The sequence below is a fragment of the Chroicocephalus ridibundus genome, chromosome 13, assembly GCF_963924245.1.
Source record: "Chroicocephalus ridibundus chromosome 13, bChrRid1.1, whole genome shotgun sequence".
In the NCBI taxonomy this organism is placed as follows: Eukaryota; Metazoa; Chordata; class Aves; order Charadriiformes; family Laridae; genus Chroicocephalus; species Chroicocephalus ridibundus.
In genome coordinates, this window is record NC_086296.1 from 12,750,746 (window position 1) to 12,770,330 (window position 19,585).

The window sequence follows — 19,585 nt, forward strand, 5'->3', positions numbered from 1 at the left end:
GAACTAGATGATCTTTAAGGTCCCTTCCAACCCTAACAATTCTATGATTCTATGAAATAGGTTTTACCACTTCTTCCCCACCTATTTCATGAAATAACGTAATTTGCTGTAGGTACAACACAGAATAATAATAGGCCAAATCCAAATCTAGATGCATGACAATGAAGAACAAGTAAGTTCAAGAGCTTGTCATAGATAATGAAATTTGTTTATATGCCCCTCAAAATACAAAGCAGGCAATAATTCCTCAGTCAGACAACTGCCTTCTGCCTTCCAAACCCACTGCTGTCACCAGGAGTCTTGCTGATTTGGGCAGTAAAATGTCATTTAGTTTCCCTGTGTTTGTATGTGTTACCCCTTTGTATGAGTCTGTCACATCTACAACAGAATGATTTGGTTGCACAAGGACCGTATTCATTTCCAGCACAAGCTGCATTTCTCAAACGTGGTTGAAAATTTATGTAAACATAAATAAATGAAGAGAACTCATACCAGTACATTAGTAAAGCAAAAATAAGATTACCTATGACACAGAAGCACTAAAGGACATTAGAGGAATTGCTGCATTTTCCCCTCTCTGTCACATTAAGTGGTTTAATATAAAGCCTTTATTTTTATACCAATCAATAGCACTGTAAGGTAGCACCATTTATCTTCAGAAGTACTGAAGATACAATGGCTCAATTCTCAATTATGTTAAGAGCGAGACTTCAAAGATATTTATGAGCATCAAGATGCAAGTTAGATTTCCAGTATGGTTTTCAAAAGCATCTGAACAAGTCCAGTGTCTGTCTCCTATTGATCTAAATCCTTGTTAGGCACTTTCAAAAAATACTTCAAGTTGCCTCTCTATCCTCTAGTGCCCAAATACCTTTAGAAATCTTTCTCCCCTCTGACACCACTAGCTGTGGTTTAGTTTACAATCTAGTGTTTAATATTTTGCAGAAGGATGAAAATTTTTGTACACGCTTTGATTTTTAGTACACTGATGTAGGGAACCTATTACTACCGCAATGCAATGGTGTTTACTTTGATGCCAGCAATTCAAGGTGGTAGAAATCTGAGCCCTGTTGCCGGCTGAGAGACCTCCTTTGGTGACCTCATTTTGACCACTTTGTCACCCTGGCAGGAAAGCCCCGAAGAGATGAGACCATTGAGGGACCATTTTGAAAAGGCCTCAACACTCTTTCTGGATGTTATTTTGAAAATGAAGCAAAGCGCTTACCTTGCTGATATTTTGAGCATTAATTGATCTCTAGCAACTTCTGAATGTACTAGCTACAGTACAGAGTGGTTGCATAGTATCACGTAGGCCAGAAATCCTGCTTTTGCTTTGATTCAATTCATTCTGAAACTGTCCAAGGGGTTAGAAAAAGCATTATTACTCTTTAAAATAGAAGAGGCAACAAAACTTAGGAAAGACACTTCCCACATACCAGAATGGACATGAATTAAAAGTAATTTTATTCCACTTCTCAATAACAGTTCTATCATATCTGATAATAAGGCAAGCTACTAAAAGTCCCACAAGACATATCAGACCATTGAAATAGTATTCAAAAAGCAAAGAGGAGTTCACAGAACAGCCAATTCTTGGGATCATCAAAATCAGTGGCAAGACTCCCACGTGGACAAATTCGATCGGTGTAAATGCTGAAGAAATCAACTGATTTCACCAGTGTTTGTGAAGTTTTATACTAGAGTAATTAAGGATAGGTGATGCATCACTGACTTCAATGAAAAACAGAATTTGGCAGAAAGAAAAGCGAAAAAGCACATTAAAAGTATAATACCAAGGCACAGAAAATGCATGCTACTTCCAGGCATATGCTTTAACAGGTAAAGGTATCTGGGAGATTATTTCTTTTTCAACAGGTAGTTGTACTCCTGCCAGGCACGATTCTTTTCCCACTTGCACCTGCAAAACTCCCACGCACTTCTGGGTAGTAGATCCAGATTTATGTTAGTGCAAGGAGAGTAAGTGTAAGTTGGCATAGCTTGCTTGAAGATGTAGTAACAATTAAAGCAAATGGAGCAACAACCGCTGAAGATGTAGCCATCTGTCTTAACGCTCACCAGAGCTTAGTCCTTTTAACATGGTATATTGGTGTGACAAAACAAATCTATTCTTTCAAACAGTTTTCAGCTAATTAAAAACAGCTGTTCCATGCTAAATTTTCATAAGGTATCAAGAAACTGCAGTAATTGAGAGGCCATCAATTCTGTAACCTAAAGCTGTTCACTCAGTAATATCTTAGGATCAGCAAGAGTGTAGGTAACTGTGTAAGGGTACAAAAGTCTGTCCATCTCTAACCGCATTGATATATAGACTATTCATAGCAAGATGAGAGGATGAACTAAACAAAAAGAAACATGAACAAAGCAGAACACAATGAAAATATGTGACTTTCTAGCGGAACAATAACAAAGGGATGAAGAACATCTATTTAAAAAGATCTTTTGTCAGATAAAAAAATATGAGCTTTTTACATACGTGAAGTTTAAAGAGGAAAATATGATCAGTGCAACTTTAATGCAGGACTGGAGTCAAGGGAATTCAACAATGAAAGACAACAAAACAAACCAAAAATCATTAAGAAAAATAAGGATGCTACAGAAGAAGAGTGTCTCTTAATAAGCAAGTGATTGAAATCGGTCCCAGGTGGTTAAAAATCCAAGATAAAGACCTAAAAGCTGAGGATGACAGAGGAAAGCAGCCGCTTTGCAGCCGCAGAGTACGCCCACAGCATTATAAAATCACACAGCAGGATAAAATCACAAACCCATGGTTACGACTGTGATATGTTGAGACTATTTTAAAGTAATAAAAAAATCCTTAATGGCCTGATCCAAAACCCACTGGAGGCAACTGGAGTTCTTCTACTAGCTTCAGCGGGGTGTGCATCAGATCTTACATCGTGCACTATAAACAGTCTAGATATGTCGTCTTTGTCTGGCTAGGATGAGCCAGGAAATATCACGGATCCAGCATACATTCCATGTAAATGGAAAGAAAAGGGAGTTGTTAGGGCAAGATCTCATTATACATCAGGGTAAAAGAGAAAAATGCTGCTTTATACTGAGATTCCTTATAAATAAATAATTTTGAAAACCTGGTCACGCCATGCTGATTAACTAACTGGACTATCAGTTCATCCACCAGCAACATGCCTCTGCAGACTTGTAGTGTCAAATCTAACAGTCTGGAATGAAGGGATTCCTTCTCGTCTTCTTTTTGTGCTCGCAACATTTACATGATGATATCTTCCAAGTGCAGCCCTGGTCTTCAGATAGCATGCTGCAAGGACACAGAAATATGTATTTTTAAAGGAGGAAAAGACAGAAAGTTTGCCTTCTGAGTTTAAATTATTAATTCTACAGATCTAATGGATACATTACGCCACATTAGTGGCACTTGTTCTCTTAACAAACATCCCGCTAGATTAGTGGTTCAATACAGTTTTGAATCAAAGAGCTAAATTTCTAATGGCACTGGTCATCTGTCAATCTGAACTGAATTTTTAAACTGGGTTACCTGAATCAATGCAAGTTAGGATCTTTCATTGCCAGGAAATGGGCTCTTATTTGACAAAGTTTCATGAGGTCAACAGCATCTCTGTTTCCTTGAAGTGGTACGTAAAACAGTCAGGCAAGAACAGTACTTTCAGCAGTAGATAACTTGGTAAATACAACAGCAATACACGACAAACGTTTTAGAAGGGCTGTGTAATCTCTCTTGTGCATCTGCCTTAGGAGAGGAAAGATCTGAGAAGTTCCCTCAAATTCTTGTGTTGGGGGTAGGTCTCAGACATTACCCATGGACATGCTGATCTCACTGGCTTGTCCCTGGATGCTGGGCTCTCTGCTGGAGTCCAAGATACCTTCTCCATCAAGCAGCTACCTTTTAGCACCTCCTTAAAGAGAGATCTAGGACATGAGGCACTAAACAGTAAATAGATCCTGCAGACAGCATTAACTCCTTTGCTGACTGTCTCTTGGACCGTACTCAGGACTCCAATGGGCAGAATCTATTGTAGGATTTACTTCCCACAATTGATTCCGTGAATCTATCTATTTCCTCCATGCACAGATGAAACAACTGGACCAGAATTTTTAATGTGGTTTGCTAAGGAAATGAGGCTGATGTGATTACAATCCTCTGTGCATCTACATGTGTCTGCCTGCTACACAGCCTCTGAGCGGACTGAACCCATTTGACAGACAGGTAGGGGACTTTAAGCTCGTGTGTTTTTACAAACCCAGTAAAAAGAGGTAGGGTATCAATGAGATAAGCACCCGTTAGCACCCTTACTGATAGAAAAGCAGCAGTACGAGCTCACCGTCTAGGTGTGCACCAGGAATTAACGTGGGTAAAAGACAATAGGAATGCCTTGACTTCAGACTTTGTGCTCTATCAGTTACTGGCAGGTCAATCCCTGCACTGAAAGGCAGGTAGTCTTCCTCGATTCTTTTTTTTTTGTTTCTGTGGTGAGGTACAGAGAACAGGATTGCAATGTAAAGATCTGGAGGCTGGCTGTGTAACTCCTGCCATCTTACTGGCCTCCAGTTTATTCTGTCTCGGAAAGAGAGACAGTCACTCAATGAAAGGGCTGCAAAGGCTTTTGAGAGCCTCAGGAAGGGGACAGCAGAGATTAAAAGTAATCTTGCATTCCTTTTCCCCCTAAACAATTATTTCTAAGTTAGTAAGAAAAATGCATGTATACATCTGTCCCTCATGCACAGTCTAAATGCTTACTCCTTTTCCTTCTACCAGTAATTACCAATGTTGCATTACTGCACATATGCTTGATTTAAGAACCTACTGATTATGAACCGGTATAATAAGCTAGTACTTTCCACCCAGCCTGGCTGTCTCTCTGTCTTCCTTCAAAGCCATGCTGACAGGTGGTATTTCTGTGACTTCTTTGGGGTGAAGTTCTAGATCAAGTGAGATTAAAGAAGGGGTCAGAATTTCACACTCCTCTACGAAAGCATTAAATGTCATAATGGTTTGCATGATATTCTAAAGTCATCGCGCACAACTACCCTTCTCACAGAAGTTATTACCAGAAGATAATTCTGTCCTGCCTGTGGCCCTGGGATTGAAGATAAACAAAGACAATGAACTTCTGATGTGAATTAAAAAAGTCTTGGACACTGGTCCATTGGCAGGAGTTTCTTGCATTCCTTTTCTTCAGTACTTTGGCTACCCTTCCTCATACCAAAACAGGAGCTGTCACAAATGCCTAAAGGGACTGTATAAGAAAAGGCTACACCCAGGGTGATATTTCTGCCTTTACTGCCTTCCAGCTCTGGCAATCTGCAGCTTAGAAACCTTCTGAGCTCAAGATTATATCTGCATCTTTGCATTTAAGTGGGTTTTTGTTTTGGTTTGGTTTTTTGTAACTTCACTCATTGCTGTTTCAAATAACTTGTATTTTTTGTATCCACAGCGACCAGAAGGAATAAGTCCTACAGCTGCATTGTATGTCACATAGAAAAGTACCTCCTTCTTGTTTAAAGCTGCTTTCCTCTGATGGCCCTTCACATCTCATTCAGAAGAGACAACAAATAATCACTCTTTATTTCACTGCCTTTAACTACAGATTCCTAATTCTTTCTTTCCCAAGCCAAAAAGATTGCATCTATTTTGTCTTTCCACATATAAAAGTGTTTTCATACCTTGCAGCCCTTCTCTTTGCAAGGTGTGAGTACACCACATCTTTCTTAAGAGAAGGACATCAGAACTAGAGGCAGGATTCAGGACGTGGTTCACAGCTGAGCGTCATCTGTCATTAGGTATCTTGCCATTTACTCTCTAACCAGGCATGTTAAAGCAAATTAAGGCCACACAGAGGCTATGGCTCACAGCTCTGCACTGTTCCAGTTCTTAGTGATGTCTCCTTATGGCAGACAAATGCGTCCCTTTTCTTACTGCAGTTCTTGATGGACAACACGCCTATGGGCACATATGCAGGGCTAGACTCAGTGGTGACACAGATACTGGTTTAAGTTACATTTGAGCAAGCACTGGAAGTGTAATTCAGCATTCAGGACTGGCAAGGTGGGAGTGCAGGAGAAGCTGACAGGAGAGGGTAAAAGTTACAGACTGGAGTAAGAATAAATTTGGCCTAGTGTGGAATGGGGGAGAGCCCTGATTCAGCACACACCGCAGCCTAACACTTGGTGATTCCTCAGCATAATGAGGAACACATTAGTTTACATTGATCAAGACAGATGAGTTTTATTGCTGGGCTGTTAACTGCAGCGATGCAAGTCACAGCTTCCCCTTGTCTACATTCAGGGTCGTGACTGCAGAAGTAGATGGCTCCCAAGTGCTGGGTGGGCCCTGTTCCAGGATATATATATGTGTGTGTATATATATATGTATCACTGTATATCTTAATGTATGTTTGCTAAAGATAACATGCCAGTGTTAAAGACGAATGAGGCTCTCTCCAAGGCAGCAGTAGAAGCCCTGAGTTGGCTTAGCACTGAGTAAACCTTCAAAATCTTCAAAGTCAAGGCTGTTTCTTCCATGCAGACGTAGGTGTTGCCTGCTGTTATTCTGTACTACTGTTGCTCTGCAACTGAATAAACCACAGAAGGCACACAAGGAAGCTCAGAGCTCAGAGCCCCCTTTTTCTGAAAAGTGAAAGGGTCATATTCTTCCCGAGTCTACCAGTATTATTGGGAGTATAATGTCACTGTTAGTTCAAAGCAGGACTTTCTTGCACTTCTCTACCATTCCTACCTTCACAGTGGTTTCAATGAGAGATGCTCAAGAATGGCAAAGAAGGTTTTTACTGATTAATTTGTATGTTTGCACAGAAGGAGACCCAGAAACTCTGTTGAAGACAGCAAGGGACCGCTTGGGACTGTGCAACAGTGGTGGTGATAAGCCACAGGGCACCATGCCCGAAACTGCTGGAGCAACTGCCTGGCATATTGGATGCCTTGACCGAAATGGAGCTTCAGAAAGAGGATGTGTCAGTCCAGGTTGCAGGGAATGCCTGCTGCCTGTCTTTGGGGCCGGAATGTCGGTAGTCCCTCTGATGGGAGCTGTATTCTGACTGAAGCACTAAACCTCCAGGGAAAAGGACTTCAGGAGGAGGTGAGCAGACTGCAGACCATCAGGGTGTACAAACAGGAGACCAACAGGGTCTTCACAGACACAGGAGAGGGGAGTGCTTGAGCTCCACAAAACAAAGGATGAAAAACTAAAGACTACACTTGAACAAGAACTGAATGGAGACTTCCATGACAGGGAAGGCCTGAAGTTTGTGACTTCTGGCAGGAGAAGGAAGGTTTCCTTCCTGGCCTGCAGATCTGCAATTCCAGGACACGTGTAGCCAGCCTCCTGGGAGAAGGTGAGGAGTTGTTTTGAAGGAGACTACAAAGCCAGCTGAGCCGGAAGCAAGTTTCTGTGACAAGAAGAAAAGTTGTGTAACATCAAGCCTGACTTGGATGTCCCAGGTTTGTGGCTTTCCAGAAGCACAGACCTGGGACATTGTGGAAGAACTCCCGAGGCTCATCCAGCCCTCAAACTCATTACACCTTGCATCTTTGATACTGTCAGCAGAACCATAGATAAATCAGAATGAGCTAGTGAAATTTATCAAAGGGTTTATGAACACTCAAGTAACATCCTCTGTGAGAGGCTCTAGCAGTCATGGGAGAACAGATAAAGTAGTAACACAGATTAGAAATGGGATATTAGGATGGTAAACAACAAGGTCTAGGGAAAGACACATAAGAATACGGAAGGAGAATACAAGGGGATATTCCCAATGAGGCTTGTTATCCTTTGAAGACCAAACAAAGTCACAAGGAATGTCAGCAGGAGCAACTGGGTAATACGGTAGCTGACGAATTCCATGTGGATAAAACACACAGTAACATGTCCTGGAAGGGTCACGCTTTTCATACAGATTGCTGAAGTCTAAATTACCTTTCAGGAAAAATGCATGTGCACGTCATGGAAATATAAAATCTGTGCCTAATAGTAATCAAATAAATCAGTTACAGGGCCGACTGTCATATTATTCTATTTTGTACTATCTTACTAATATTGAAGCATATATATTAAAGCTAGCACACAAGTAATTTACACTCAGTTCACATTAGCAGAGTGCAAAGCGGCTGTTTGTAAATAATCACGACCAAGGTACAAATGGATGTGAGATAACTACATGGAGCATGCAATGCCATCCACACCAGTGGCACGTCAAACTTGAAGACAACTTGGTATAAAATATAAATGTCCAAGAGCAAGGCAACAAAGGAGACTCAGGCAAGCATGGAGGGTGGGGAAAGGCCAATTGGGTGCTCCTGTTTACTCATTTTCAGATCAGAAGAATAAAGAAGATTGCTGCTCCCATCAAACACTTTCTTAGAAGCAAGGGCTCTTTGAAGGGTGACAGGTGAGAGTGGCGGGGCAGGGAGTAGTAAAGAGACTGGAAAGCCAGAGAGCAGAGTCAATCCAGCAAACCTCGAGTCCTCACAAAACTCAAGGTACCATTTGGCCACGAGACCTCTGTGGAAACTGTTCACCAAATACAGATGTTAATATGCCAGCAGTGTGATGAGGGTTCCCAAGCACTTGGGCAATGCTTCCATCTAACACAGAGATGTTTCTCTTAAAAAAATAAAACAAAACAAAAAAAACCAAAACCAATTTAAAAAATTCTGAAAAGATAAAAATTCAGAAAAAAACCATGAAATTGTACTATACTGATTTATTGCTGCTTGCTTCCTTGAGGGTAGGAGAGAGAGAAGTGCTTTCAAATGCTAGCTAGATGTGAAGTGCTAACTACCACTAATATCCGGCAGTGGGCACAAAGAAGCATTCACACATTCAGCACACAGGGTCCTTACTGTAGCGGAAGTGAACTGTTGACTACAACTAAATGTAGGTAGTGTGCCCTGGTTAATGGGACTGCTTCAGGTCAGTGTTGTCTGCCACTCCTCACGCTGCCCTCCTCTCTTCCTACTTAAAAAAAAAAAATAAAAAAATTGAGCTGCTATCCTCGTCTGAGAAATGCTGAGTGAGGTAGTAGAGGCGAACAGAGGAATTTACTGCTGCTGTCAATTACAAAACTTGGCACACCCAGCCTGAAGTGACTTGGTTTTAAATCTGTGAGGACTGAATGAACTGAACCACAAGCTGAACCAAAGAGAAATTCATGCTTGCAAAATGCAAGGGAAATTAATGAATTCTGCAGCACCATCCACTAATACCCTACAGAAACGGACCCCATCTCCACTAACTTCCCTGCAGTTCAGTATGCCATACTGCAAGTTTTTGTCTGAAAATGTTGTGCATGTTTAACCAGCTACTCCATTCCACTCCCTAGAGATGTTTGCATTTCAGTGGCGAGGTGACCTCTGTTTATAGTTCATACGTAAGTTCGTACAGTGCACTGAAAGGGTCTCCAATCAAAACAGACAGTAATAAATTGATTTAAATTGGTTATTTTAACGGGAAGTGGACATTACTGTAGAGAAAAGAAGTCATTGTTGCACAACCTTAAGAAAGGATATCAATACCTTAAGTACTTTCGTCCTCTTTTCCAAATAAGCTTATAATCCATGTGGATAACCACTATGTACACAGAGATCCATTTGCCAAGCTTCTTCATTATCGTTCCAGGTGTACAAAGGCAGGTCAATTACACAGCACTGAGAGAGAACAACCTTCTCCCACAGCAAAACAAGTCAAAATTACATTTGTGGTCACTTTTGATATAGCTATGGTCACCTTAATACCAAACAGTAAACCAGTAATTGACCATCATCATCTTCTCCTTGCAAAGTTAAAAGATATGTTGGACAGACTGAGACTGAAAATTAGCACCTGGGGACTCTATTACCTGAAATCTAAGGATCTCTATGCACTTGGTCTTGCAGATGGTGAAACTAATGGGCAGAAAAACCAAAAAGCAACTGGCCTAAATTAGAAAAACCTATGGGAGCTGCAAGAGTTTCTAGAAAATCCACTGCTGCTAAGATGCTAAGATGCTAAGACACAGTTGTTTACGTTTAGCCACAGATAACAGAATTTTCTAAATTGCAAAATAATTAAGAGTTGCTCTTTTGGAAAACACGCAACCCTAAATTTTAACGTTACCAGATGGCCCTGACAATCTTTAGTTTCATATTCTGAAGGCCATGCACAAAGAACTGCTTGCATTGGAACCAGTAGCATTTTGCTTACCGTTGTGAAATGAACTACGCAATAGATTCCAATGATGACAAGGCCAATGATAATCGATGCAACGGCAACCCAGAGTGCATTGCGACCCAGTCTTTTTGACCCTTCTATATCTCCTTGATTATAACTGTTTAAAGCCTGTAGAAGAGAAACAGAGAATTTGTGACTTTTTATTAAACAGAAATCTGTACACAAACCAATGCGACTTCTTTGAACCAACGTTAAGTTCTGTGCGCTTTAGTACCGTAGGAAGGACTTCAGAAAATGGTATTTGCTTTGTAAAAATAAACATCCACTGCCTACAGTCCAAGGTAAGTAGTGAGTCCAGGTTTCCGTTTCACTCATTTTCAGTATATTTCATTGCAAACGACAGCTCTTATTTTCAGTGGTGAAATCATATTCATATGATAAGTTTTCTTGTACACACAAGCATAAAACCTGCCAAATCATCTCTAATCCACCCACTTGCATAAGTCAGTGGGCTTTTATCTCTGGAAATATTTTTGTAGTATATGTGAACTGTTAGTGGGCCATTTCACCAGCAGTGAAATAAACTCTTATGCTTTATAGGACCATAAGCATAAAAAGGAGCATAAATAGGCTGCATTTTTACAGAAAGACTCAGGAAAACTTCTTGAAAAAAAAGCTTACTAATGTCCTATTTTTCTAATGCTTTACTTTTCAAAACAAAGTTTGAGGAATTAATAGGTAGTTTGCTAGTGGTGCAAAAAACCCACAAAGAAACATAGACCATCTGAACAAAATATCTGAGGGCCATCTTTGAGGGCTAGAAAGTCTGTCCCTTTACATTTTTGGAACACACTGGTAATTATTATCATATACATCCTGAGGTATGCATCAGACATACAGATATTATCTCAACAGATTTGAGTATCCACCCTCTATCCACCCATGATTTAGCAGATGCTTTATATTCATTACGTACAGAGATTACAAGCTCTGATAGGACCACCAATCTTCTAGTCTTTTGTGAGACACGCTGTAGGGTTTTCTTAATTAATTTTTGTTCTAACCAGGCCATATTTTTGAAAGAAAAGATTCAGTGAAGGACACTGAAGTATTCTACTACATGAGTCTAACACAGTTTATAGTAACTTTTTCCCAAGAATAAGATGCTACTAAAGAATTTTTTAAAAGAGTATTATTACTAAGAATTATTTTGCAAGATCAGGAGAGTTTAAATTCATAAACCATGACATTAAGTTCAGATTTCTTTATCAGATTGCACTATTGAACTATCTCAGCATACTTCCTTGGGGAATCAGGTTAGCCATAACCTGTTCTTTAGTATCTCATAAGCATTCAGCAAGTTTGCCGACAACACCAAGCTACGCTGTGTGGTTCACATGCTAGTGGGAAGGGATGCCATCCAGAGGGACCTGGACAGGCTTGAGAGGTGGGTCTGTGCGGACCTCATGAAGTTCAACAAGGCCAAGTGCAAGGTCCTGCACGTGGGTTGGGGCAATCCCAAGCACAAACACAGGCTGGGTGGAGAATGGATTGAGAGCAGCTCCGAGGAGAAGGACTTGGGGGTGTTGGTTGATGAGAAGCTCAACACGAGCGGGCAATGCACACTCACAGCCCAGAAAGCCAACCATATCCTGGGCTACATCAAAAGCAGTGTGGCCAGCAGGGCAAGGGAGGGGATTCTGCCCCTCTACTCCACTCTGGTGAGACTCCACCCTTGTTGCCCTCAACAAGGGCAAGTGTAGGGTGCTGCACCTGGGGAGGAACAACCCCATGCACCAGTACAGGTTGGGTGCTGACCTGCTGGAGAGCAGCTCTGTGGAAAGAGACCTGGGAGTCCTGGTGGACAACAGGATGACCATGAGTCAGCAATGTGCCCTTGTGGCCAAGAAGGCCAATGGCATCCTGGGGTGCATCAAGAAGAGCGTGGCCAGCAGGTCAAGTGAGGTCATCCTCCCCCTCTACTCTGCCTTGGTGAGGCCGCACCTGGAGTACTGTGTCCAGTTCTGGGCTCCCCGGTTCAAGAGGGACGGGGAACTGCTGGAAAGGGTGCAGCGGAGGGCTACAAAGATGATTAGGGGACTGGAACACCTCTCTTACGAGGAAAGGCTGAGGGATTTGGGTCTCTTCAGTCTGGAAAAAAGACGTCTGAGGGGTGACCTTATCAACGCTTACAAATACTTAAAGGGTGGGTGTCAGGACGATGGGGCGAGGCTCTTTTCAGTGGTGCCCGGGGACAGGACAAGAGGCAATGGGCACAAACTGGAACATAGGAAGTTCCACCTAAACATGAGGAGGAACTTCTTTACCCTGAGGGTGGCAGAGCACTGGAACAGGCTGCCCAGAGAGGTGGTGGAGTCTCCAACTCTGGAGACATTCAAAACCCACCTGGACGTGTTCCTGTGTAACCTGCTCTAGGTGACCCTGCTCTGGCAGGGGGGTTGGACTAGATGATCTCCAAAGGTCCCTTCCAACCCTATGATTCTATGATTCCACCTGGAGTACTGCATCCAGCTCTGGAGCTCCCAACATAAGAAGGACGTGGACCTGTTGGAGCGAGTCCAGGGGTGGCCACAAAGGTGATCAGAGGGCTGGAGAACCTCTGCTATGAAGGCAGGCTAAGAGAGTTGGGGTTGTTCAGCCTGGAGAAGAGAAGGCTCCGGGGAGACCTTAGAGCCCCTTCCAGTCCTTAAAGGGGCTCCAGGAAAGCTGGGGAGGGACTCTGGATCAGGAAGTGGAACGACAGGACAAGGAGTAATCATTTTAAACAGAGAGGGTAAATTTAGATCAGATATTAGCAAGAAATTCTTTACTATCAGGGTGGTGAGCCCCTGGCGCAGGTTGCCCAGAGAAGCTGTGGCTGCCCCATTCCTGGAGGTGTTCAAGGCCAGACTGGACGGGGCTTTGAGCAACCTGGTCTGGTGGGAGGTGTCCCTGCCCAGGGCAGGGGGCGTGGAATGAGATGATCTTTAAGGTCCCTTCCAACCTAAACCATTCTATGATTCCATTCCAGGAAGTATCACAGAAGTGGGAGGTGTTGGGAGAGAAATATGGGGACCTGATCAAATGTAGACTAAATAATTCAGGTTGTCTTTAGAAAACAACTGTATGAGGTATCACCAAGTGCTATTACGAAAAGTGATTTTGTTATGAATCACTTTTTGTAGCAAAGACAGAACAATTCAACAGAGTAAAGATCTGAGACTGTGCGGAGCAGGAAAGGAATGAACTTCAGAGGATACCAAGCATTGTTGTAGAGCCTTTTTTCCCCCAAGCAGAAAAATAATTAGGGACATTATCTGTGTATGTTCTGTCGATTAGCGAGCACACAGAAGTTAATGGGCTAGATGCATCCTTGGTGTTAGCACTGCAGTAAGATCACTCGTGCCAAGACAGTCCCAAAGCAATGAAGTCTATATTCCTAGAATTGCATCTCAAGGATAAGTGCAGGTATTTATTCTCTGGTGTCTAAGAAAGACTGTGCTGCTGATGTGCTCTTGCCCTTAAAGAGAGCACTAATACATTTCTTCTCTTCCTGGAAGCCTACATGCCTAAACATTTCTCTATTTTATTTCCCTAAAGAATATTACTAATACCTCTGCTCTGCTGTCAAATTTTGTTGAGGTTGGCTAGCGGACTTAAAGGATACAGTGGGGAAAGAGGGAAGAGACAGAAATGAGATGGACGCAAACACATAGTCAAATAGGATGATGTCACCTCTGATTCTCCACCAGTGCGGCCTTATGTTACAAAGGGTGACTGGCACAGCTCCTCTCACCTAACTCACTCCACTGTTTTCAGGAATCATGTCTACTGGAGACAACTTTTCTTGGGTTTTCTCAAAATACATTCGGAAAGGTGAATAAAAGGAGCATCAGAAGAAACACTGCTTAGCATGGTCTTGAGCAGGCTGACTTCTCCTTCTGCCTCTGTCAGCAACTATAAATGGGACTGTGTCTACAGGGAGAAACAGGGAGAAGCATTACTGACACCTCAGCGCTGACTTTGTTCTCTCCACCATCAAAGGACTCACTTTGCATGACCTCTAGAGAGTGGTCCTGGCAAACACTCTAAACTCAGCTCCCCATACATGTGGTCTCAAGACTGAGACAAAGTTGTAAGCAAGACATGGCAGCACCAGCTTGCAGATCAGTGCAATTTTACTAATGTATTTAGGAAGTCTGGAGAATGTCCATGTGATTTCTGCAGGTACCACATAAATAATTCACCCCATGCACTTTAATAAGTAATGTCATTTTAATACAAATCCACGATGAAGAGGAGGAAAACAGCATTAATGATAAGAGGATTTGGGAGAGACAGGAAGGAGACAAAAGTTTCTTTATTAAGAGGTTTAAATTAAAAGGCATAACTTAGACAGCATTCAAGAAAAAAATATGAGGTTTGGGGAAGTGGTTGGGGTCTGATGCAAAACTCTTTGAAATTCATTTACTTCCGTCTGCTTCAAAGGGCCCTTAGATCAAGCTTGCAGTTTTCAGTGTTAGACATAGACAACATTAACCATTACAGCCTTAAATGTTAACGTCTGTGTATTTCCAAGGGCTAGGCAATATATACAGAATACAGCATCTGTGTGCAACATTTGGTCTGTCCAACTTTTAAAACAAATTTCAGCCATTTTCAACCTAATACCATATGATTTCTCAGGTTTCTGCTACCTCTCGCTATGAAGTCATAAACTAAATTAAAGCCACAGTTCCTCAGCTGTTTATTTACTTGAGCAATCTCAGTGACTTCACCAGGTTCACACATATCTATTTATAAAAGATATTCTCAGTTCAACAATGAAGGAACTTAACCTCGTATGAACAGAAATTTGCTGAATTAGCTACAAACTATTAATCCCTTTTAATGTGCATTTTCTATTTCACATCCTGAGAGCACCGTTTATGGCAAAAGCAGAAAGAATATTGAGTTACTTCAGAAATCCGTCTCGACATCTCTTACAAATCTGGGCAGACAAGACTAAAGTTCTCTGCTCAACATTTTCTATGCTTTCCATGAGCCAGGCTGTAACAAACCTTATTTGGCTGTGCCTGGAAATGAGACGCTCTCTAGTTCAGACCAAAGGAAGAATGAGACATGCTGGCTCACTATGATTCCTCCCTGTGAACAACTTACAGGGAAGGAGAAAGAAGCAGAGGGGGTGCGTGTGGAATCGGGGAGCAGTTTAGACAGGCTTGATCTCTGTTTTTTGGCAATGAAGCAGGACACAATGAAAGGAGTTTGCTCTGCAGGCTGTACAGCAGCATGCAAACAAATGCTGGACTTCTGTGTCTCTAGGGACAGGTTGAAAGTGTTGCAGACGAAAAGCTTACCATTTTGCAAAGATAAGGGCCATGCAAAAATGCTTAAGAAGAGCTGCTAGCTGCTAAGCCTTGTTGCTTAATACTCCTGAAGTTGGTACAGGCTGTCCCATATGGTATTAGATGTCCAAGCACCTACAAGTTACTTAAAAAAAAAACCCTGCTGTATAAATTAATGAACTTTCCATACAAACTTTCTAACTAAAGGGAAGTACAGCTGTACAGTAACACTGGTCACTATTCTAGTCACTGACCTGACCAAAGTCAACACACTGTACATGGCTCTTTAGGGTCACAATTAGAAGAGGTGAGCCCCTCAGAAAGCAAGTTCCACACTTTGCTGTCCCATGACTTCTACCACTCTCTTGCTTGTTGTCTCTGCTTAGGGAAAGTAATACACAGAGAAGGCATCTGAATTCAAGGGTAACAAATGCAGTCAAAGAACTTGTTACTATCAGAGGTAGATGAGCTGAGATTGTCACAGCTTGACCACATACGTTATTTGAAACACGCAAATGATTAAACAGAAATGTGTCAACATAAAGAGGGAGTTAGGAGCAAACAATCAGGGAGAAATAGCTTCTGAGAGACTGTTTTGAAACTGTTACAAGCCTAAGGCCTTATGGAACTAGATGACTAGGCTGCCAAAGATCTTTGAAATAAAAACAACTGAAGGTGCTGTACTGAGTAAGGCCAACAATATTTGTTCAACTATCAGACCTATAGTGTTAGCATTAGAAATATCTGACCCATTTTTCAGAGTTGTCACACAGCCTCCCTTCTAGCTCTGATTCCATAAGTCAGATGCACCCAGTCCACCAGAGCCAGTTCGCAGATACAACTGCCAGTTCACTGCCAGCTAAGTGCTCTTTGGGTTCACAAAGGGGGAGAAAAGACACAAAACTGCAGATATGGAGGCAAAGAGCTCAGTGACACACTGCCTACCCACAACCTCGCACCAGAGAAGTCTCTTCTCTCTCATGAGCCTCCTGACTTGGTACCTGCACCCCACACTCCTGCTCTGATGCCTGTAGTATCACCCATGTGAGAAAGAATAAGAAAAGTGAGTGAGCCAGCTAGTCGTACAGCAACACAATGTAGCTGCTGGAAGCAACAGGAAGCAGGAGACCTGACAGCACCTGGCTGGAACTGCAGAAAAGTACTAGGGAGAGCAGTAATGCTACAGCCTGGCCAGGATCCTGAGGAAAACAGATCTCCATTTTCTAAAACTGCCAAGCAACCATCACACCTCCAAGTGACCAGCAACTGGTTTGAGGGGGCTGCTCTTGTAATGCCATTACATCAATGCTGATGCCATTAAGTGTCCATTCTACTAGCTATCCTCTTACCACCGTCATGAGAAATACATTTCTTTCACAAAGGAGGTAAGGAACAAGAAAAGGTTGTTATCACCATCGGAAGAACTTAGGACAGGTTCATTCTAAAAATACAGTCAAGGAGGTAAAATCTGAAATGGTAAGGTTTGTGCCCCCAAAGGTGAGAAAGAAGTGAGGAAACCAGTGCTGGAGTTGTAAATGGGGCAGCAGAAGAGACTGAAGACAAATCTGTCATTTAATCGGGGGTGTGTTAGAGCCCAGACTCTACTTTTAGAGCGAAAACATCATCTGAATTGAGAGCACTTAAGGAGGACATGACACAGGCAAACAGGGTGCTGAACCATGCCCCTCTAGAAGCCAACAGGACTCTTCCTTCCAGGTCCATTCTAAGTAGAAACTTATAAAGAACTCCATGTTTACGAGCCTTTATCTTTTCTGACACAAGATCCCAAGCAAGCTCTGCAGACTATAAAGGTATCTTCTGTAAGAAAATAAAATAACCCACTCTTGTATCTCAGTGTTAACCCTTGGCAATTCTAGGGAACAAGCTGAGAAAGAGAGGGAGGATGTAAATCCCAGCAGAAGTGGAAATAAAACCAGCATAGGTTAAAATGCAGAACCTGGAGTTGAGGTTAATGGAGCAGTTACAGGTTGCAGCTCTAAAAGGCAGGGGACTCGGGCTGTGGCAAAGATGACGAACGTGTTGTTTTCACAGAAAAGGAGAGATTTTAGGTAAGAATGATGTTGAAAGAGAAAGCGTTCACATACAGTAGAGATTATTGGTTTGCTTTTTGTTTACCCCCTTTAAGGGAGTGGGCAGCTGAGACCTGCACAGACTGTTTAGCATTCAGGAAGTGCTCTTCCCACCCTGGTTTCTACGTATTCCCTGGTGACAGTTACTTAAGCCTGACTCCAAAAGCCTGCATGAACTTCAACTAGGACGTGGGTGGAGACTTCTCCATATGGGGCGCAAAAATCTTTAGAGGCCAAATTCTGTCCTTGACAGTTAACTTCTGTGCAGCCCTAGTCCTTTGGTGAAAGTACTGTCACAGTGAACAGATGCTCATGGCCCCAGATCATCAGCTCTCATTACTTTATATAGCACCCTAAGTGTCCACAGACAGAAAGGACGCTGGGTACCAGCAGGACCAAATCTCAAATCAAGGAAAAGAGCTTATTTTATAGTTAAGTTAACAACAAAGAAAATAAACACAGAAAAAAAATACAGTGACTGCTAATGCTTATTTGGACAAAAAAGGTTGTGAAGATGGCTTTAAAATAGCTCCTTTAAGTAATTATCAAGCTTAAGTATGTATCCCAATATTTAGGCGTGATTTCTGATCACCCTTACTAGTTTTAAAGGAGTGTGCTTTAGTGTATTTTAGATATAGGTAATGATACTTAATTACAAAAAGAAACAACTATATTTTTACTTACCTTTTCAGCCTGGCTATCAGAGAAAAGGATGAAAATACACAACATGTTTTAAACCCTTTTCAGCTCCTAAACAACAGAAATACATTGCAGTATTACTGATTACACTGATCATGTACCCTATTAGAAAAGTCTAGATCTGACTCTGCAACTTTTAACTCCAAGAAGATTCTGTTCTAGCAATCCCTTTGAAGTTAACGAGATTGATGGATTATTAGGGACTATGCAAACCAATTATGGCTTGTAGGAGTAAGGCTGTTCTCTGTGTACTCAATGCTCAATTTTGTAAAGGTTTTTGCCAACAACGTACAATCATTATTGTTGTGTGTATTATTCTAGCAAATAGTATCAGGATAAAGAACCTGTTTACTAGAAAAAAGACACCTCTATCATATTTGATTAGCCAAAGTAGAAACTACATCTGTTCCTTTGCAAATCTGATCTCTGCTCCCCAGTTGCCACTTTCGCACACAGATACTGTGTCCAATTCAGTGTGCAAGTTAGTTGATGTAACAAATCCCATTAATCGCAATAAAGCTCCCTCCCTTTTGAAGACTGATATTGCAAACTTGATTTGAACTGCATTTCACTCCGCATTTTATATCTGCTGCTAGGACAGCTAAATGACTGAGCCCGCTGATGCTGTCAGGCTCGCTGCCTCACCTAACTCTGTCCACACGCGGTGGTTACAAGGGCGGCGGGATGCCCGTTACCAGCCCCACTTTGCTCCCGCACGTCCCGGGCGGGACCAGCCGGGAGCGCCGCGGCTGGGGCCGGGCCAGCGCAGAGAGCCGGAGGTCGCCCCGCCAAACACCCAGCCCCAAGCCGCAGTTGGCTTGGGCACCCGGCGGGGTGCTACTCACCATGACGGCAAAGACGAAGGCGACGATGTTGACGGGATAGGCGGGACAGAAGCAGGCGAGGATGCTGAGGAGCAGGTAGTTCTTGGGCCGCGACTGCGGCGGCCCGTCGGGCAGCTCATCCTCGATGTTGGTCTCGGGGCTGTTCTCCAGAGCCCTCTTGATGTCGGCACCGGCGGGGAGCGCGGACATGGGGCTGCGGCGCGGCGGGCGGGCGGCTGGGAAAGCCCAGCGCCGCGCACCGGGCAGGCGTGACCCCGCCGCGGCGCCGAGCCAAGGGAGCCGCCCGCCGCCACACGGTACGGCGCGGAGCGGCGCCTCCCCGGGACCGGCGACGGGGCGGGGTGGGGGCTGCCTGCCAACAGCTCCTCTGGCAAGAAATCTTTGAAATGGGAAGAAAAAAAAAAAAAGAAGACCAAAACGCCG

At 42.8% G+C, this 19,585-nt stretch overlaps 1 protein-coding gene across 1 annotated transcript; it reads right to left on the minus strand.

Annotated features, from left to right (window-relative positions):
- Positions 1-1,447: 1,447 nt before the first annotated feature.
- TMEM233 (transmembrane protein 233) lies at positions 1,448-19,514 on the minus strand. The gene is made up of 3 exons (XM_063351372.1): positions 19,163-19,514; positions 10,217-10,351; positions 1,448-3,298 (listed from the first exon to the last, which is right to left on the minus strand). The coding sequence occupies exons 1-3, from the start codon at positions 19,349-19,351 to the stop codon at positions 3,287-3,289; spliced, it is 336 nt and encodes a 111-aa protein (XP_063207442.1). The 5' UTR covers positions 19,352-19,514; the 3' UTR covers positions 1,448-3,286.
- Between the last annotated feature and the right edge of the window lie 71 nt (positions 19,515-19,585).

Excerpts from the sequence above, each read along its gene's own strand:
- TMEM233 (XM_063351372.1), bottom strand. The coding sequence starts at position 19,351 with ATGTCCGCGCTCCCCGCCGGTGCCGACATCAAGAGGGCTCTGGAGAAC. Across the intron at positions 10,352-19,162 it reads CCTTCGTCTTTGCCGTCATG|GCTTTAAACAGTTATAATCA; the intron begins GTGAGTAGCACC and ends TCTCTTCTACAG.